At 33.5% G+C, this 14486-nt stretch overlaps 1 protein-coding gene across 1 annotated transcript; it reads left to right on the forward strand.

The window, feature by feature from the left end:
• Window positions 1-582: 582 nt before the first annotated feature.
• LOC131933308 (uncharacterized) lies at window positions 583-13503 on the forward strand. The gene is made up of 12 exons (XM_059290088.1): window positions 583-680; window positions 1683-2050; window positions 2660-2860; window positions 3768-3943; window positions 4808-4864; window positions 5449-5570; window positions 5980-6116; window positions 6767-6946; window positions 9032-9081; window positions 9636-9730; window positions 10227-10315; window positions 11782-13503. The coding sequence occupies exons 2-12, from the start codon at window positions 1712-1714 to the stop codon at window positions 11866-11868; spliced, it is 1533 nt and encodes a 510-aa protein (XP_059146071.1). The 5' UTR covers window positions 583-680; window positions 1683-1711; the 3' UTR covers window positions 11869-13503.
• Window positions 13504-14486: the final 983 nt, after the last annotated feature.

Below are 14486 nucleotides of genomic sequence, written 5' to 3' on the forward strand. Positions count from 1 at the left end.
AAATATTTAAAAAGCGTGACACCCACAGCCCTTATGAAGTTGGATGACCTGGGCATTTATACCTGGAATCTTCATTGTCTTAGAATTATATTATTGCGCTATTAATAGTACGCTACGTTAAGAGCTAGATATTATTTGTATAGAGCCTAAATTAGATAGATCTAGAATCTAGATCTAAATTATAAATGACAGAATCAGTTTTTGAAAGCGGCAAATATTAATATACCAAACTGCAGATGATATGGTAATGATAATGAATAATAGTCAAACAGTAAAATTGACAAAACGGCAATAGACATTGCCATTATGCTACTAATGTAAATGTAGGCCTACATGTTTTGTGTAATTTATATTTTTCTCCAGCATCAGTCCACCCTGTCTTGGAAACGCAATAAAATAAACGTATTATAATTATTGCAACCAAATAAAACAATGACGTATTTTTGGACTAAATGAATTATTGCCGGTTTTTTACGGACAGTTGGTTTTTTATAGGGTTTTTCCGTTCTTAAAATACACTTGCTTGCTTGTTGCTATTCTTGTTCTTTATCTCTATTTTTTATTTATTAATATTATATTATTAGTAATCTACACAAGAACTGTATTAAATGTGCCCTCAACTCGTTCATATGTTATGAAGTTTGTTTAATCTAAATTGGATGTTAATATTTTTTGCTTAAGTGAGTTTAGCAAAAGTGAAGCTTGACACTACTTCAGTCCATAGGCCGCAGATGAAGTAGAGTTCACTTGCTTCAGGCGCCTTCCCATTAATTCAACATATTTAAAATATTTATTTATTATTCACACTACAGTCACTACAGCATGTATCAGTTAGAATCATTAATTAACTTGAGTCAAGTACCCATCACCCTTAATGACACTTTATATCTCCTTAATATGTATGTATTGTTAAGAACAGTTAAGGCAAAAGGTATCACACATGCCACACACACATATATTCACATTGTCATAAATATATATAATACTAGAGCTATATATTATATACAGTATTATATTATATAGGCATATATATATATATATATATATACATATATATATATACCAGTGGCGTAGCGAGGTCGGGTGTCACCCGGTGCGGCACTTAATGGTGTCACCCCCCCAGAGGCATAGAGAACCTTCCCAGGGACAAACTTTCAAATTTTCGATTTGCACCCCCCTCCAAACTTTCGATTTGCACACCCCCCCCCCCCTCAAGTTTTCCATTTGCACCCCTCTCAAACTTTCGATTTGCACCACACCCCCCTCGAGTTTTTCTCTATATATTTTGCTATTTTTTGCCTTGGTGTCACCCCCCCTAAATGGTGTCACCCAGTGCGGTCCGCACCCCCCGCCCCCCCTCGCTACGCCCCTGATATATACATATATATATACATATATATATATATATATGGGCCTATATATATATATATATATATATATATATATATATATATATATATATATAGGCCTATATATATATATATATATATATATATATATATATATATATATATATATATATATATATATATATATATTGTATATAGTCTATCTTAAGAGTTTAACGAGTTAGTAAATTAAACACATACACACATATTTGATATAGTCTATGTAGCTCCTCTTAATTAATAACTAATAACCCTATCCAGATACCCAAATTTCATGGATTTTTCTATTTTTAGGTTTAAATGTGTTAAAATACATTAGAAAAATGGCAGATGGACCATCACCAAACAAAAAATTGAAAGTAGACGATTCATCACCACTGCCAGTTTGCCCTTACGGAGCAAGGTGTTATCGCAAAAATCCACAACATCATAAAGAGTTTTCACATCCAGCCGCCTCAAGCAGTGTTACAGATGTGCCACCACCCGCCCCTGCTCTGTCTGTACCACCAGATGCCAGTTTACTTCCACCCTGCAAGTATGGGGCAAGCTGCTACAGAAAAAATCTACTGCACTTTGCTGAATTTTCTCACCCGACATCAGGCCCGGTCAATGACGAGGATGGAGGTGATACAGATGTCTATAGTTCAGAAGAAGATGATAAAGTAAGGAAAAATAAAATTATTAATTTTTTTTCCATTTACAGTCATCTGTCTCACTTTCCTGTTCATTTATCATTGCTTCAATAAATCACGAATTTTTCAAAAGTAAGGCGTCAGCGTGGTCGAGTCAGTAAAGCTCATGGTTGCTAAACCGAAAAGTCTCGAGTTCGAACCCTTGGGCAGATGAGGCTTGTTAGCAGGGGACAGCCACTCTTCTAGGAGAGAAAACTCTAAAATCAAACAAATGCTGCCTTGTAGTTTGTTCTTGGTTGGACAAAGGCTATGGAAGCAAATCCAAAAAGAAAAGCAGGCTCAAATCGTAGTCAATGTGGTGCATAACCAGTTGACACATATATTTAATTGTGTTGGAGGGGATCCCTTCCAACACTAAAATTAAGAATGAAGAAGAAGAGTTCAAAAGCATTAATAAAAAACTCAAAACTGATAAAATATGGCATTTCATCAATGTTTATAAAAATCAAGCGAAGGGAAGCTAACATAGCACTTCATAACAAAAGCCCAAACCATCACACGGAATGTGTGATATAATTTATGGAAAATCTATTACGTCAATACAAAGTTTATTTTAATTTAGGTATAAACTGTTTTCAGAACAATAAACCTGTTCAAAAAGATGATATACTGAGTCGGGGGATGTCCCTAGTGAAAAAGTTTTCCCAAATGACTGACGAAGAACGCAAAGAGCTAATCAAGAAAGCATTTGAAGAAAAGTTGCGGTTACAGAAAGAGCTTGAGAATGCCAAAAAAGTTGTAGCAGAGAAGGACAAGGAGCTGGAGCATCTACAGAAGCAGGTAGTAGAAGACATAACTGCAACATATACAAATTTAACAAACATTAAAGAATTATTTACAGATTATCTTTTTACCATTCATTTTTTTCCTTGTTGGTGCCCAAGACACAAGGGGCAGATAAGACAGAGTTCATCTGTTTCAATGACCTTGGTATACAAAGGGATAGTGTGGTCAGCATTACATGCAGCTGTCTTTGTTTCCCTAAGAGGTACTCATTAGAGCTGAGTGGACTCAGGAACATCCTCTAGACTTGAGTGGTATTCAAACTCAAGACCCTCTGGTTAGAAGTTGTAAAGCTCTTACTGCTATTAAAAATGTACATTTTTTTTTCAGTCTTATATTATCTTTTTAACATTGAGTTCTGAATTTCGTTTAGAATTATTACTACACAGTAGTTCTCATTGCTGTAGTAAAAATATTTCAAACTTGTTCATCATTGTCTTCTTATATCCAGCATGCTGCCACTTGGCTTATGCTTAGACATTGCTTGTTTTATTTTTAGTAGCTTCTCAGCAATGATTTATTTATACAATTCAGATAATTAGATTATGATGATTGGCTCACCCACACATCAAAATAATTAATGAAACATTACTTTGGATATTGTCTTATCATTTAGTACTAAACATGTACTATTTCTTGTTGTGAGTTAATGTGAAAAAAAAAACTGGATAAAATTTAATTTATTTTTTGTTATGTCAGAAGAGAAAAAACAACAAAGCAAAAAAAAAAAAAAAAAAAAAAAAAAACCTTGTTCTCTAATTGGTTTTATTTTTAGACTTTTGAGCCATAATAGAAGAAAGTGTGAACGACACTAAAAAACCAAAACCTTCAAAAAGGGACTTAAGCAGTTGTGAAAAAGACAATTTATACTGTAAAGTAACCATTTACTTATCTTCTCTTAAAGCTGAACAATGGTTTACTTATGTTGGAAGGGGAGGAGGAAGCCTTGAAGCTAACTACCACAACCTATTTTCCTCTTTGGCCAGAGAGAGCTTACAAAGAAGGATCTGCCAGCCAAATACATTTCAGACTGGCAGAGTCACAGTTCTACAGGCTGTTGACAGGGGATGCTGCTTCAGTGTATGTATAAAACTCTGTTTACTTGGTCCAGTCTTAACAGTAAAAAAAAGTAAAGATTCCTCTTTAGGCCTAACAGTCCATTGGGCAGATGAAGTGGAGTTCATATGTTCTTGACCTCGGCATATAAAGAGATAATGTGGTCAGCACTATACCCAGCCATCTTTACTTTCCCTAACATGAGTTAGGTACCCATCACAGTTGGGTGGACTCAGGGACGTTTCACAAACTTGAACCCGGATTTGAACTCAAAACTATCGGGTTAGCAGTCTAGCGCTCCACCGATAGGCCACGTTATCCCATCAGTCTTACCGTAGGGAGTGTTTTAAGTCCAGTGTTTGGTTTAATATTTGAGCCTTGTCTAGGACTTGGATTCTATCTACTAAAATACAGTGCATAACAGTTATCCTTTAGGACCTTACGATCTTTTTGGCAGATGAAGTAGAGTTTCTTTGACAACGGCATATGAAGGGAAAGTGTGGTCAGTTCTATTCCCAGTTGCCATTGCTTTCTCTAGTTATAAAGGTACCCATCAGAGCTGGGACATCTTACAGATATGGGTCAAAGATCAGAACATGAGACCTTCAGGTTAGCAGTCAAGCTCTCTACCACTGACCAAACCGCCCCTTGTAATACCATGCATAAAGATTAATAATTTTATGCTGATAGTTAAAATTAGAAAATTGTTTTAAAACACAACAAAAACAGGTAACTCTCCATTTAATTATATATAAAAAATAATTAACTGTTGCAACTCAGGGACTTGAAACAAACAAAGTGGGATAGTTTTTTGAACTCTGTAAGTCATTTAAAAATATTAATGCTATTGTCTGATCATAATTATAATTCAAATCCATTACATTTCAGCATAAGAGTAACAAAAGTTGAATATGTTGTGTCCCCCAAAGTTGTGAAAAGGTTTAGGTAAGGCTTGCTTGTTTTTACACTTTATCTCAATTATTGAATTAGGTAAACCTTTTTGTGCTGCTTACACCTAAGCTCCAATTATTGAAAACAGCTGATAAGTCAGGGCAAAGGAAGGAAGCTGGTCAAAATAAACTCTACTATACCTGTGTTATTGTGTCAAAATATTTCCTTTCCACTTACTGAAGTAGCTATTCTAGTACTTGCTGAAATAAGTTATTTATGTTGGTATTAAATTATTAAAATAAGATTGAACATACAATGCTTTTGTTGTTGTTTTAGCTGGTTCAGATCATGTGATACCTATAATTAAAAAAAAATTACTACTAGACATTTAAACGGTTGCTAAGTGATATGTAATTTCTTTTTTTTTTTTTTAGTATTTTACTTTTTATTAGGATTAGCTGAAAATGTTTTTTAGTTACAGATACATCACTTTTTAAAATAATGTTTTTAAATTATCCTGTTTTGTTGACAAGTGTGAAGAAAAATTAAAATTTAATTTAATTAAAATTATTGAAAAATTTGTCTTTGAAACATAATATTTTATTTCATTTTATCAACTGCTTTTTTTTTCAAAATAGAGAATATCAAAAAGAATTAAAAACAACAAGAGGTGAAGAATTCTCATACACAGTTCTAGGGTTTCATGGCACTGATCAGAAAAATATTAGACCTATTTGTGAAAATGGTTTCAAAGCACCAGGTTTGATTGCATTGCATTTTCTTCTACTCAACTTTTAAATTTAGGGGCAAGTTTTTTTCTTTTTTTATATTCTTTTTTTTTTTGACTCTTCATTTTCTAGTAGCTTCTTTTAAGCTTGAGGGATGGCATGGTCCAATGGTAGAGGATTCACCTGCTTACTTCAATGTCTTGAGGTCAGATCCCAGACTCGGGTGTGTAGGACTTCCTTGAGTCCACCCAGCTCTGATGGGTACCTGACTCAAGTTAGGGAAAGTAAAGGTAACCGAGCAATGTCCTAACCACACTATCCCTATATATGCCGAGTTTAGGTGAACTCTACTTCACATGCCCCATAAGGTTTGAAAGGGTATTTCACTTTTATTTTCCTTTAAAAAAATGTATGCTTAAACAGTCCAAACTATACATGCAGGTGACAAAGGCTTCAGACATAAGACAGACGCAGGCTGGTACGGTGCCGGGGTCTACTTCAGTGAGTTTACGTATTATTGTATGGGTTACATCGCAGGATGCTCAGAGCTTATGTTGTGTCAGGTTCTGCCAGGAAAGGTCAGCAGACATTATGTTTTAAAATTGGTTATATAGTTTTATACCAAATAAGTAGGTTCATTAATCATATCTGGTGATTTCAAACAAAAAGATGCAGGTTCCCCAATTTTCATATAAACGGTTGCAAAGTGATATGTAGTTTCTTTTTTAAAAATATTTTATTTTTTATTAAGATATATATATATATATATATATATATATATATATATATATATATATATATATATATATATATTTCTTCCTAAATTTTTGATAAGGGACAGCGTAGTCGAGGGGTAGGGCTCTCAACAGCTAACCTGTAAGTCCCAAGTTTGGATCACGGAATTGAGTATCTGTCAGATGTCCTTGAGTCCACTCAGCTCCAATGGGTACCTGACATGCGTTAAGAAAAGTAAAGGCTGGTAGGCATAACGCTGAGCACACTATCCCTTCGTATGATGTGGTTAAGAAACAGATAAACTCTATGTCACCTGCTCTAGGTGTTATAAGGTGCTGAAAGGAGAAATTAACTTATAAACTTTTGTAAAAAAAAACAAAAAAAAAATTCAAAAGAGACAAAAGAAATAAACAATTGTATTGTAGGTGTATGAATGCCCAAAGATCATCAATAGTGCATCTGCCCAAAAACACTTTGCACAATTGTATTGTAGGTTTATGAATGCCCAAAGATGATCACTGGTGCGTCTTTGAAGCCTGGCTATGATTCGCACATGTCACCCTGTAAAAAAGAGCTTGTTATTTTCAACACGGCAGCCATTTTGCCTTGCTACATTATTTACTTCTGTAATGCAGAGGGAGCTTTCCAGTACACCTCACCAGGGGATAGTCCAGTACGTTAAACTTTCTTATGTTGTTTGTGTTAAAGGTTCTACCTTCTTTTGTTGTATGTGTGGTGAGTCTAGTTTCTAATGTTGTATGTGTGGAGAGTCTATGTTCTTATGTTGTTTGCGTGGAGTCTAGTTTCTTATGTTGTATGTGTGGAGAGTCTAGTTTCTTGTGTTGTATGTGTGGAGAGTCTATGTTCTTATGTTGTATGTGTGGAGAGTCTATGTTCTTATGTTGTATGTGTGGAGAGTCTATGTTCTTATGTTGTATGTGTGGAGAGTCTATGTTCATATGCTGTATGTGTGGAGAGTCTAGTTTCTTATGTTGTATGTGTGGAGAGTGTAGTTTCTTATGTTGTATGTGTGGTGAGTCTAGTTTCTTATGTTGTATGTGTGGAGAGTCTAGTTTCTTATGTTGTATGTGTGGAGAGTCTAGTTTCTTATGTCGTATGTGTGGAGAGTCTAGTTTCTTATGTTGTATGTGTGGAGAGTCTAGTTTCTTATGTTGTATGTGTGGAGAGTCTAGTTTCTTATGTTGTATGTGTGGAGAGTCTAGTTTCTTATGTTGTATGTGTGGGGAGTCTAGTTTCTTATGTTGTTTGCGTGGAGAGTCTAGTTTCTTATGTTGTATGTATGAAGAGTCTAGTTAAACATAGCTATGTTGTATGTGTGGAGAGTCTAGTTTCTTATGTTGTATGTGTGGAGAGTGTAGTTTCTTATGTTGTATGTGTGGAGAGTGTAGTTTCTTATGTTGTATGTGTGGAGAGTCTAGTTTCTTATGTTGTATGTGTGGAGAGTCTAGTTTCTTATGTTGTATGTGTGGAGAGTTTAGTTTCTTATGTTGTATGTGTGGAGTCTAGTTTCTTATGTTGTATGTGTGGAGAGTCTAGTTTCTTATGTTGTATGTGTGGAGAGTCTAGTTTCTTATGTTGTATGTGTGGAGAGTCTAGTTTCTTATGTTGTATGTGTGGAGAGTCTAGTTTCTTATGTTGTTTGCGTGGAGAGTCTATGTTCTTATGTTGTATGTGTGGAGAGTCTAGTTTCTTATGTTGTTTGCGTGGAGAGTCTATGTTCTTATCTTGTATGTGTTCAGAGTCTAGTTTCTTATGTTGTATGTGTGGAGAGTCTAGTTTCTTATGTTGTATGTGTGGAGAGTCTAGTTTCTTATGTTGTATGTGTGGAGAGTCTAGTTTCTCATGTTGTATGTGTGGAGAGTTTAGTTTCTTATGTTGTATGTGTGGAGAGTCTAGTTTCTTATGTTGTATGTGTGGAAAGTCTAGTTTCTTATGTTGTATGTGTGGAGAGTCTAGTTTCTTATGTTGTATGTGTGGAGAGTCTAGTTTCTTATGTTGTATGTGTGGAGAGTCTAGTTTCTTATGTTGTATGTGTGGAGAGTCTAGTAAGTTAAACTTTTTTATGTTGTTTGTGTGAAGAGTCTACGTTCTTATGTTGTATGAGTGGAGACTCTAGTTAAACTTTCTTATGTTGTATGTGTAAAGAGGCTATGTTCTTATGTTGTATGTGTGGAGAGTCTAGTTTCTTATGTTGTATGTGTGGAGAGCCCAGTAAGTTAAACTTTCTTATGTTGTATGTGTAAAGAGTCTATATTCTTATGCTGTATGTGTGGAGAGTCTAGTTTCTTATGTTGTATGTATGAAGTGTCTAGTTAAACATAGTTATGTTGTATGTGTGGAGAGTCTAGTTTCTTATGTTGTATGTGTGGAGAGTCTAGTTTCTTATGTTGTATGTGTGGAGAGCCCAGTAAGTTAAACTTTCTTATGTTGTTTGTGTGAAGAGTCTATATTCTTATGCTGTATGTGTGGAGAGTCTAGTTTCTTATGTTGTATGTATGAAGTGTCTAGTTAAACATAGTTATGTTGTATGTGTGGAGAGTCTAGTTTCTTATGTTGTATGTGTGGAAAGATTAACCAACCAAATTTTTAATGATGTCATAGAACAATGACATAAATCATTGCTTAAGTTCAGTTGTGTGAAGCCAGTTTTTTTTTGATGTATGCTGTGGATGTTTTTCATCATTGTTTAACTTTTGGGAGATATCTTTTTTATGATTTTAAACCTTTGTTTTATCAGGACAAAGTCATTCAAGCATACAATGATGCTATGCTTGTACCAGTTAGCAAGTAAGTTTAAAACTTTGCACAGAAACTAAAATTGTTAAAGGATTGTAGGCCTACGTAAAAAAATGTAATACAAGTTTTGTTTTTAAACCCCCGTCCCACTTCCCATCACAGTATGCCTCAACACAACAAGCCTCCTGGCTGTACATTGTTTTAAGTTTTAACAAAAACATCTCTCCTAAATAATCTTAATTCTAATTTTTAAAAAAAAACCACAAGTATTTTATAATATAATTTTTTTAATGAAATACAAAATATGCTTGGTTACATTTTGTCATAAAAGTTAAAATTACCCACTCCTTGTTGAGTAATACCAATTATGGATAATCTTTTAATGGACTAATGATTGTTCAATTAATGCGAGAAATATCAAATTTAAAATTAATTTTTTTCTAAAAGACAATCTTTTGCACTAAATACTAGTTTTGTGTGTGAAGGAAATTTATTATTCCTTTGATATGGAACAGTTCAGTGAGTTTAATCTGAATGTAATTTATTCACTATTTTAAATAAAGTAAAAACATTTTAAATCGTTGAAATCTATCTTCTTCTCCTAGAATTTTTGGAGGCATGACGGTTATGGTGCTGGGTAAAATGGCAACCACTCAAGCCAATTTGTTTACCTTGGTTACCAAACATGGTGGGAAAAAAGGTACTTTGAGTAAGCTACCTAATGGTAAAGTGTATGTTGTGGGGCTGATTCTATAATAACATCACGGCAAGTTTGGTTTCCATAAAGGATTCCTACATTTCATAAAACATTTTTTTTTAAAGAAATCTCTCTAAATGTGGCTGAGGTTTGTTAAAAATTATTATTATAAAACAAAAATTAATCTTTAGCGAAGATGAAGTAGAGTCCATTTGTTTTGATGACTCAGTCAGATAAAAATTGAGTTGGAACAAAAAATACTGTTTTCCACTAACTTAGGTTTTTTTTTTTTTTTTTTTTTTTTTACCTTTTTTACTTTCTTGCATATATGAAGTATAGAGAAAGTATAGCAATCGTGCAAAAAAAAAAAATTGAGATTTTTGCAAATCCCCTGTTGTTTTATATAAGAATATTCAAGAAAGTTTAGGGGAGATCACTCCCCGGTTTTTTCTACTTAATTCCATGCTGTAAATACCAAACTTTTTTTTTTTTATGACAGGCTCCAAGTCAAAGTTTGACATACTGGTTACTACACCTGACCAATACACTGGAACTGATTCTCTTGTCCTGAAGGCCAAAGATCTTAAGGTGGGTTAAGGACAACTATCCCATAGCTAATCAACCTGGAACAGTGATTCTTAACCTTTTTGGAGGTACTCAACTCCACCAGTGTCATATGGGCTTTTAACAAACTCTTTTTAATTGATTATCCTCCACATTGGCAAAAATCTGTGTATTATATAGTCAGGTTTCAGCCTTGACCTTTGCCAAACCCCTGGGTTCGGTTGAACCCAGGTTAAGAATCACTGGTCTAGAACATTCTCAAACAGCTTGCAACTCTTGATAATTTTTTACATTTTTAGGTTCAAGTTTTTTAGTGAAATATGCCATCACATTCAACCCTGAACAGCTGTTAGATTTATATTTTAAACTTTACCTTTAGCAGGAAAAGTAAAGATATGTGCCTACATATTTAACTTTAAGAGTTTTTCACATTCTTATTCTATAATATAAGATTAAATTAAAAGTACATAGAATCAGAATTTCCTAAAAATAACTATTATAGTACAGAGGCTAAAAAATTTTTTTAATTCAAGGACATTTATTTTGAATGGTAATTAGACAGCATTATACATTAATTTCCAGTATGATGTATAGCTTAGCATGACCAATACCCATATTGGTCCTAGTTTTAAATAATGATTAAATGGTCATTTAGATATCCTGTCCAAGTTGACTCTACTTTGTAAAAAGTTTTATATCATTAACTGCATCCTTCATAAATTTATATTTATGTCTTCCTCAGGTCCTTATTGTTAAAGAATCATTAACTGCATTCTTCATATATGATATATTTTTATGTCTTCCTTAGGTCCCTATTGTTAAAGAGTCCTATATCTACCAGTCAATTATTAAACGTATTCTTCATAAATGTTATATTTGTATGTCTTCCTTAGGTCCCTATTGTTAAAGAGTCCTATATCTACCAGTATATCTTTAACTGTATTCTTCATCAATGTTATATTTTTATGTCTTCCTTAGGTCCCTATAGTTAAAGAGTCCTATATCTACCAGTCCATCACATTAACTCCATTCTTCATACATTTTATATTGTTATGTCTTCCTTAGGTCCCTATTGTTAAAGAGTCCTATATCTATCAGTCCATCATTTACTGTATTCTTCATACATTTTATATTTTTATGTCTTCCTTAGGTCCCTATTGTTAAAGAGTCCTATATCTATCAGTCCATCATTTACTGTATTCTTCATACATTTTATATTTTTATGTCTTCCTTAGGTCCCTATTGTTAAAGAGTCCTATATCTATCAGTCCATCATTTACTGTATTCTTCATACATTTTATATTTTTATGTCTTCCTTAGGTCCCTATTGTTAAAGAGTCCTATATCTACCAGTCCATCATTTACTGTATTCTTCATACATTTTATATTTTTATGTCTTCCTTAGGTCCCTATTGTTAAAGAGTCCTATATCTACCAGTCCATCATTTACTGTATTCTTCATACATTTTATATTTTTATGTCTTCCTTAGGTCCCTATTGTTAAAGAGTCCTATATCTACCAGTCCATCATTCAGAAGAAGAAACTTCCACCAGCAGGTTTCCAGCTTTCTGTCTAGCAGTCTGGCTGGTTTTAATGATGCTCTATCTTTCTAAACGTGAACCAGGAAGTAATTGCTGGTTTTAATGATGCTCTCCCTTTCTAAACGTGAACCAGGAAGTAATTGCTGGTTTTGAACTGAAAACCCTTCACTGCCTTAGATGTAGGTGCTGTTGAAAAGTAATGCTTTAAGTAATAAATAGTTGTAATATAATGAAGAAAAATTACTGTATAAGAACAAGACCTTACTTTTCTGTCTTGAAATATGGAAAGGCTTGTTTTCTGTCCTTTACACAGGTCTAGCTTTAATATACAGTGCCTACCTCAAAAAGATAGTCCACTAATTTCATGCAACATTACACATTCACCCTGGTCCCACTAGTAGTCTATACAGCAGTTCACAAAAACAATAGCAGGATCATACACTAAAACACTGATAGTTCAGAAAAACAATAGCAGGATCATACACTAAAACACTGATACAAACAGGCTTTGTTTTGTCAGGTATTGCCCGAGGTTTTGCATGCTCTCTGTCTGTACATGAATTTCACAATGTTGTGACATGGGCAGTGAGTAAAGTACCCTCTCAGTGATCCATAGCAGTTTTCCCTCTCAGCTGCGCACTAGTTAAGAACTGCCACTCAGTTATTTTGTAAAATTTATACATCCTTGTATAGAACTTTTAGAACACGGCACACACAAAATACATAAACACATGATGCACATTATCTTTTTCCCTATAAGTCAGATATAGTAGAGAGTATCTGTTTTCTCTGTTTAAGAAGATATAGTGTGGTCAGCATTACAACAGGTTTTCTTTTAACATAAGTCTGATGGCCATCTGAGTTAGTTGGACATTGTATGGATTCAATTCTTGTAAACTAGAAAATTAGGGGTGGGTAGTATGCTCTTGACAACACTATCAAACATGATGGGTAACATCAAGTGATATCCCATTGTCATGTCATCTGTGCATCATTGTACCAAATATCTTTAAGTCAGTTCACGCTTGCACCATTGTAGGAAATATCCCATTGTCAGTTCATCATTGTATGAGATATCCCCTTGTCAGTTCATCATTGTAGGAGATATCCCATTGTCAGTTCATCATTTTAGGAGATATCCCATTGTCAGTTCATCATTGTATGAGATATCCCATTGTCAGTTCATCATTGTAGGAGATATCCCATTGTCAGTTCATCATTGTATGAGATATCCCATTGTCAGTTCATCATTGTATGAGATATCCCATTGTCAGTTCATCATTGTATGAGATATCCCATTGTCAGTTCATCATTTTAGGAGATATCCCATTGTCAGTTCATCATTTTAGGAGATATCCCATTGTCAGTTCATCATTGTATGAGATATCCGATTGTCAGTTCATCATTGAATCAAATATCCCATTGTCAGTTCATGCTTGCATTACTAAAAGTCTATTGTTGCAAGAATACATTCCTTTTGTTATAAATATTATAATAATTCATTGTTATATTTTACACGCAAATACAGTTAGGTGTGAAATAATTTTTAATTATATTAATTATATTTTATTTAATGTGCTTAGTACAGAAAATTATACTGTGTTATAGTTTCTAATATGCAATATAAAAAATGTGATACACCCAGTTTACTTACTTTGCTTTTTTTAAATTTTGTTTTTTTTTACAGTGCCAGAATTTTTACATTATTTATTTTAAAATATAAAATGTTTTTAATAAAGAGTAAAATACAGAAGATTAAAAAAATACCACTTCTTAAAACTGTTTTTTTTTTTAGCCTTAGCTGTTAGTTCTGTTTGTGAAATGTTAGGTGTTTTTCTTATTCATTACAACATAATCTAGGAAATAGAAAATTTACTATGTAAGCCTATATAGATTTACCCTGCGAGAGGGGAGTAAGGGTGTCACCAAGACAAAAATAGCAACAACATAAAAAATGCTTTTTGTTTGTTTAGCTAATGATTAATTAGAGTTAAATAGTTAAATAAGTCTTTTATGTACAAATTAACACTCCAGACAATGGGGGGATGGGGTGGGGTTCACACTATCACGCAAACCTGCTAACTATAGAAAAAACAATGCTACATACAGCCGTATTAACAACCAACTGTAGATAAATGTCTATTACCTGTGCACACTTTAAAGCTATCACCCGGTGAGAGGAGGGTGACACCAACTGCAAAATTTACATAAAAAAAAATCTAGTTGAATATTTTCAACAACTAATTAGTAAATGAATGACCAGGTGGGGGTGACACCTTAGTACTATGAAAACGTTGCTTTTTTTCACTTGAATTAATAGGTGGATTAAAATAATGTGTGCATGTAGGCATTATATATCTCTAATATATAAAGCTCAGTTCTGTATGTAACGCATATGTTTGTCGTTGGTGTTCGATGGATTTAAATGTTAGATAATTAAAGTCCTTACGGTCTACATTTATGAGTTTAAAAATTAATATTGAAAGTTTTGGGAAATAATTTTCATTTATCAAACTGAAAGTAATAATTTTCGGCATGTTTATTAAACACAAATTTAAAAAAAATATCATCTTTTACAACAATTCTAATTATGTCTTTATTTAGTCCTATAGCACTTACTTCCCTTTGATAAATTAGGAAAACACAATTACTT

Source organism: Physella acuta, unplaced genomic scaffold, assembly GCF_028476545.2.
Source record: "Physella acuta isolate Inbredline_101_S28 unplaced genomic scaffold, ASM2847654v3 ptg002446l, whole genome shotgun sequence".
NCBI lineage: Eukaryota > Metazoa > Mollusca > Gastropoda > Physidae > Physella > Physella acuta.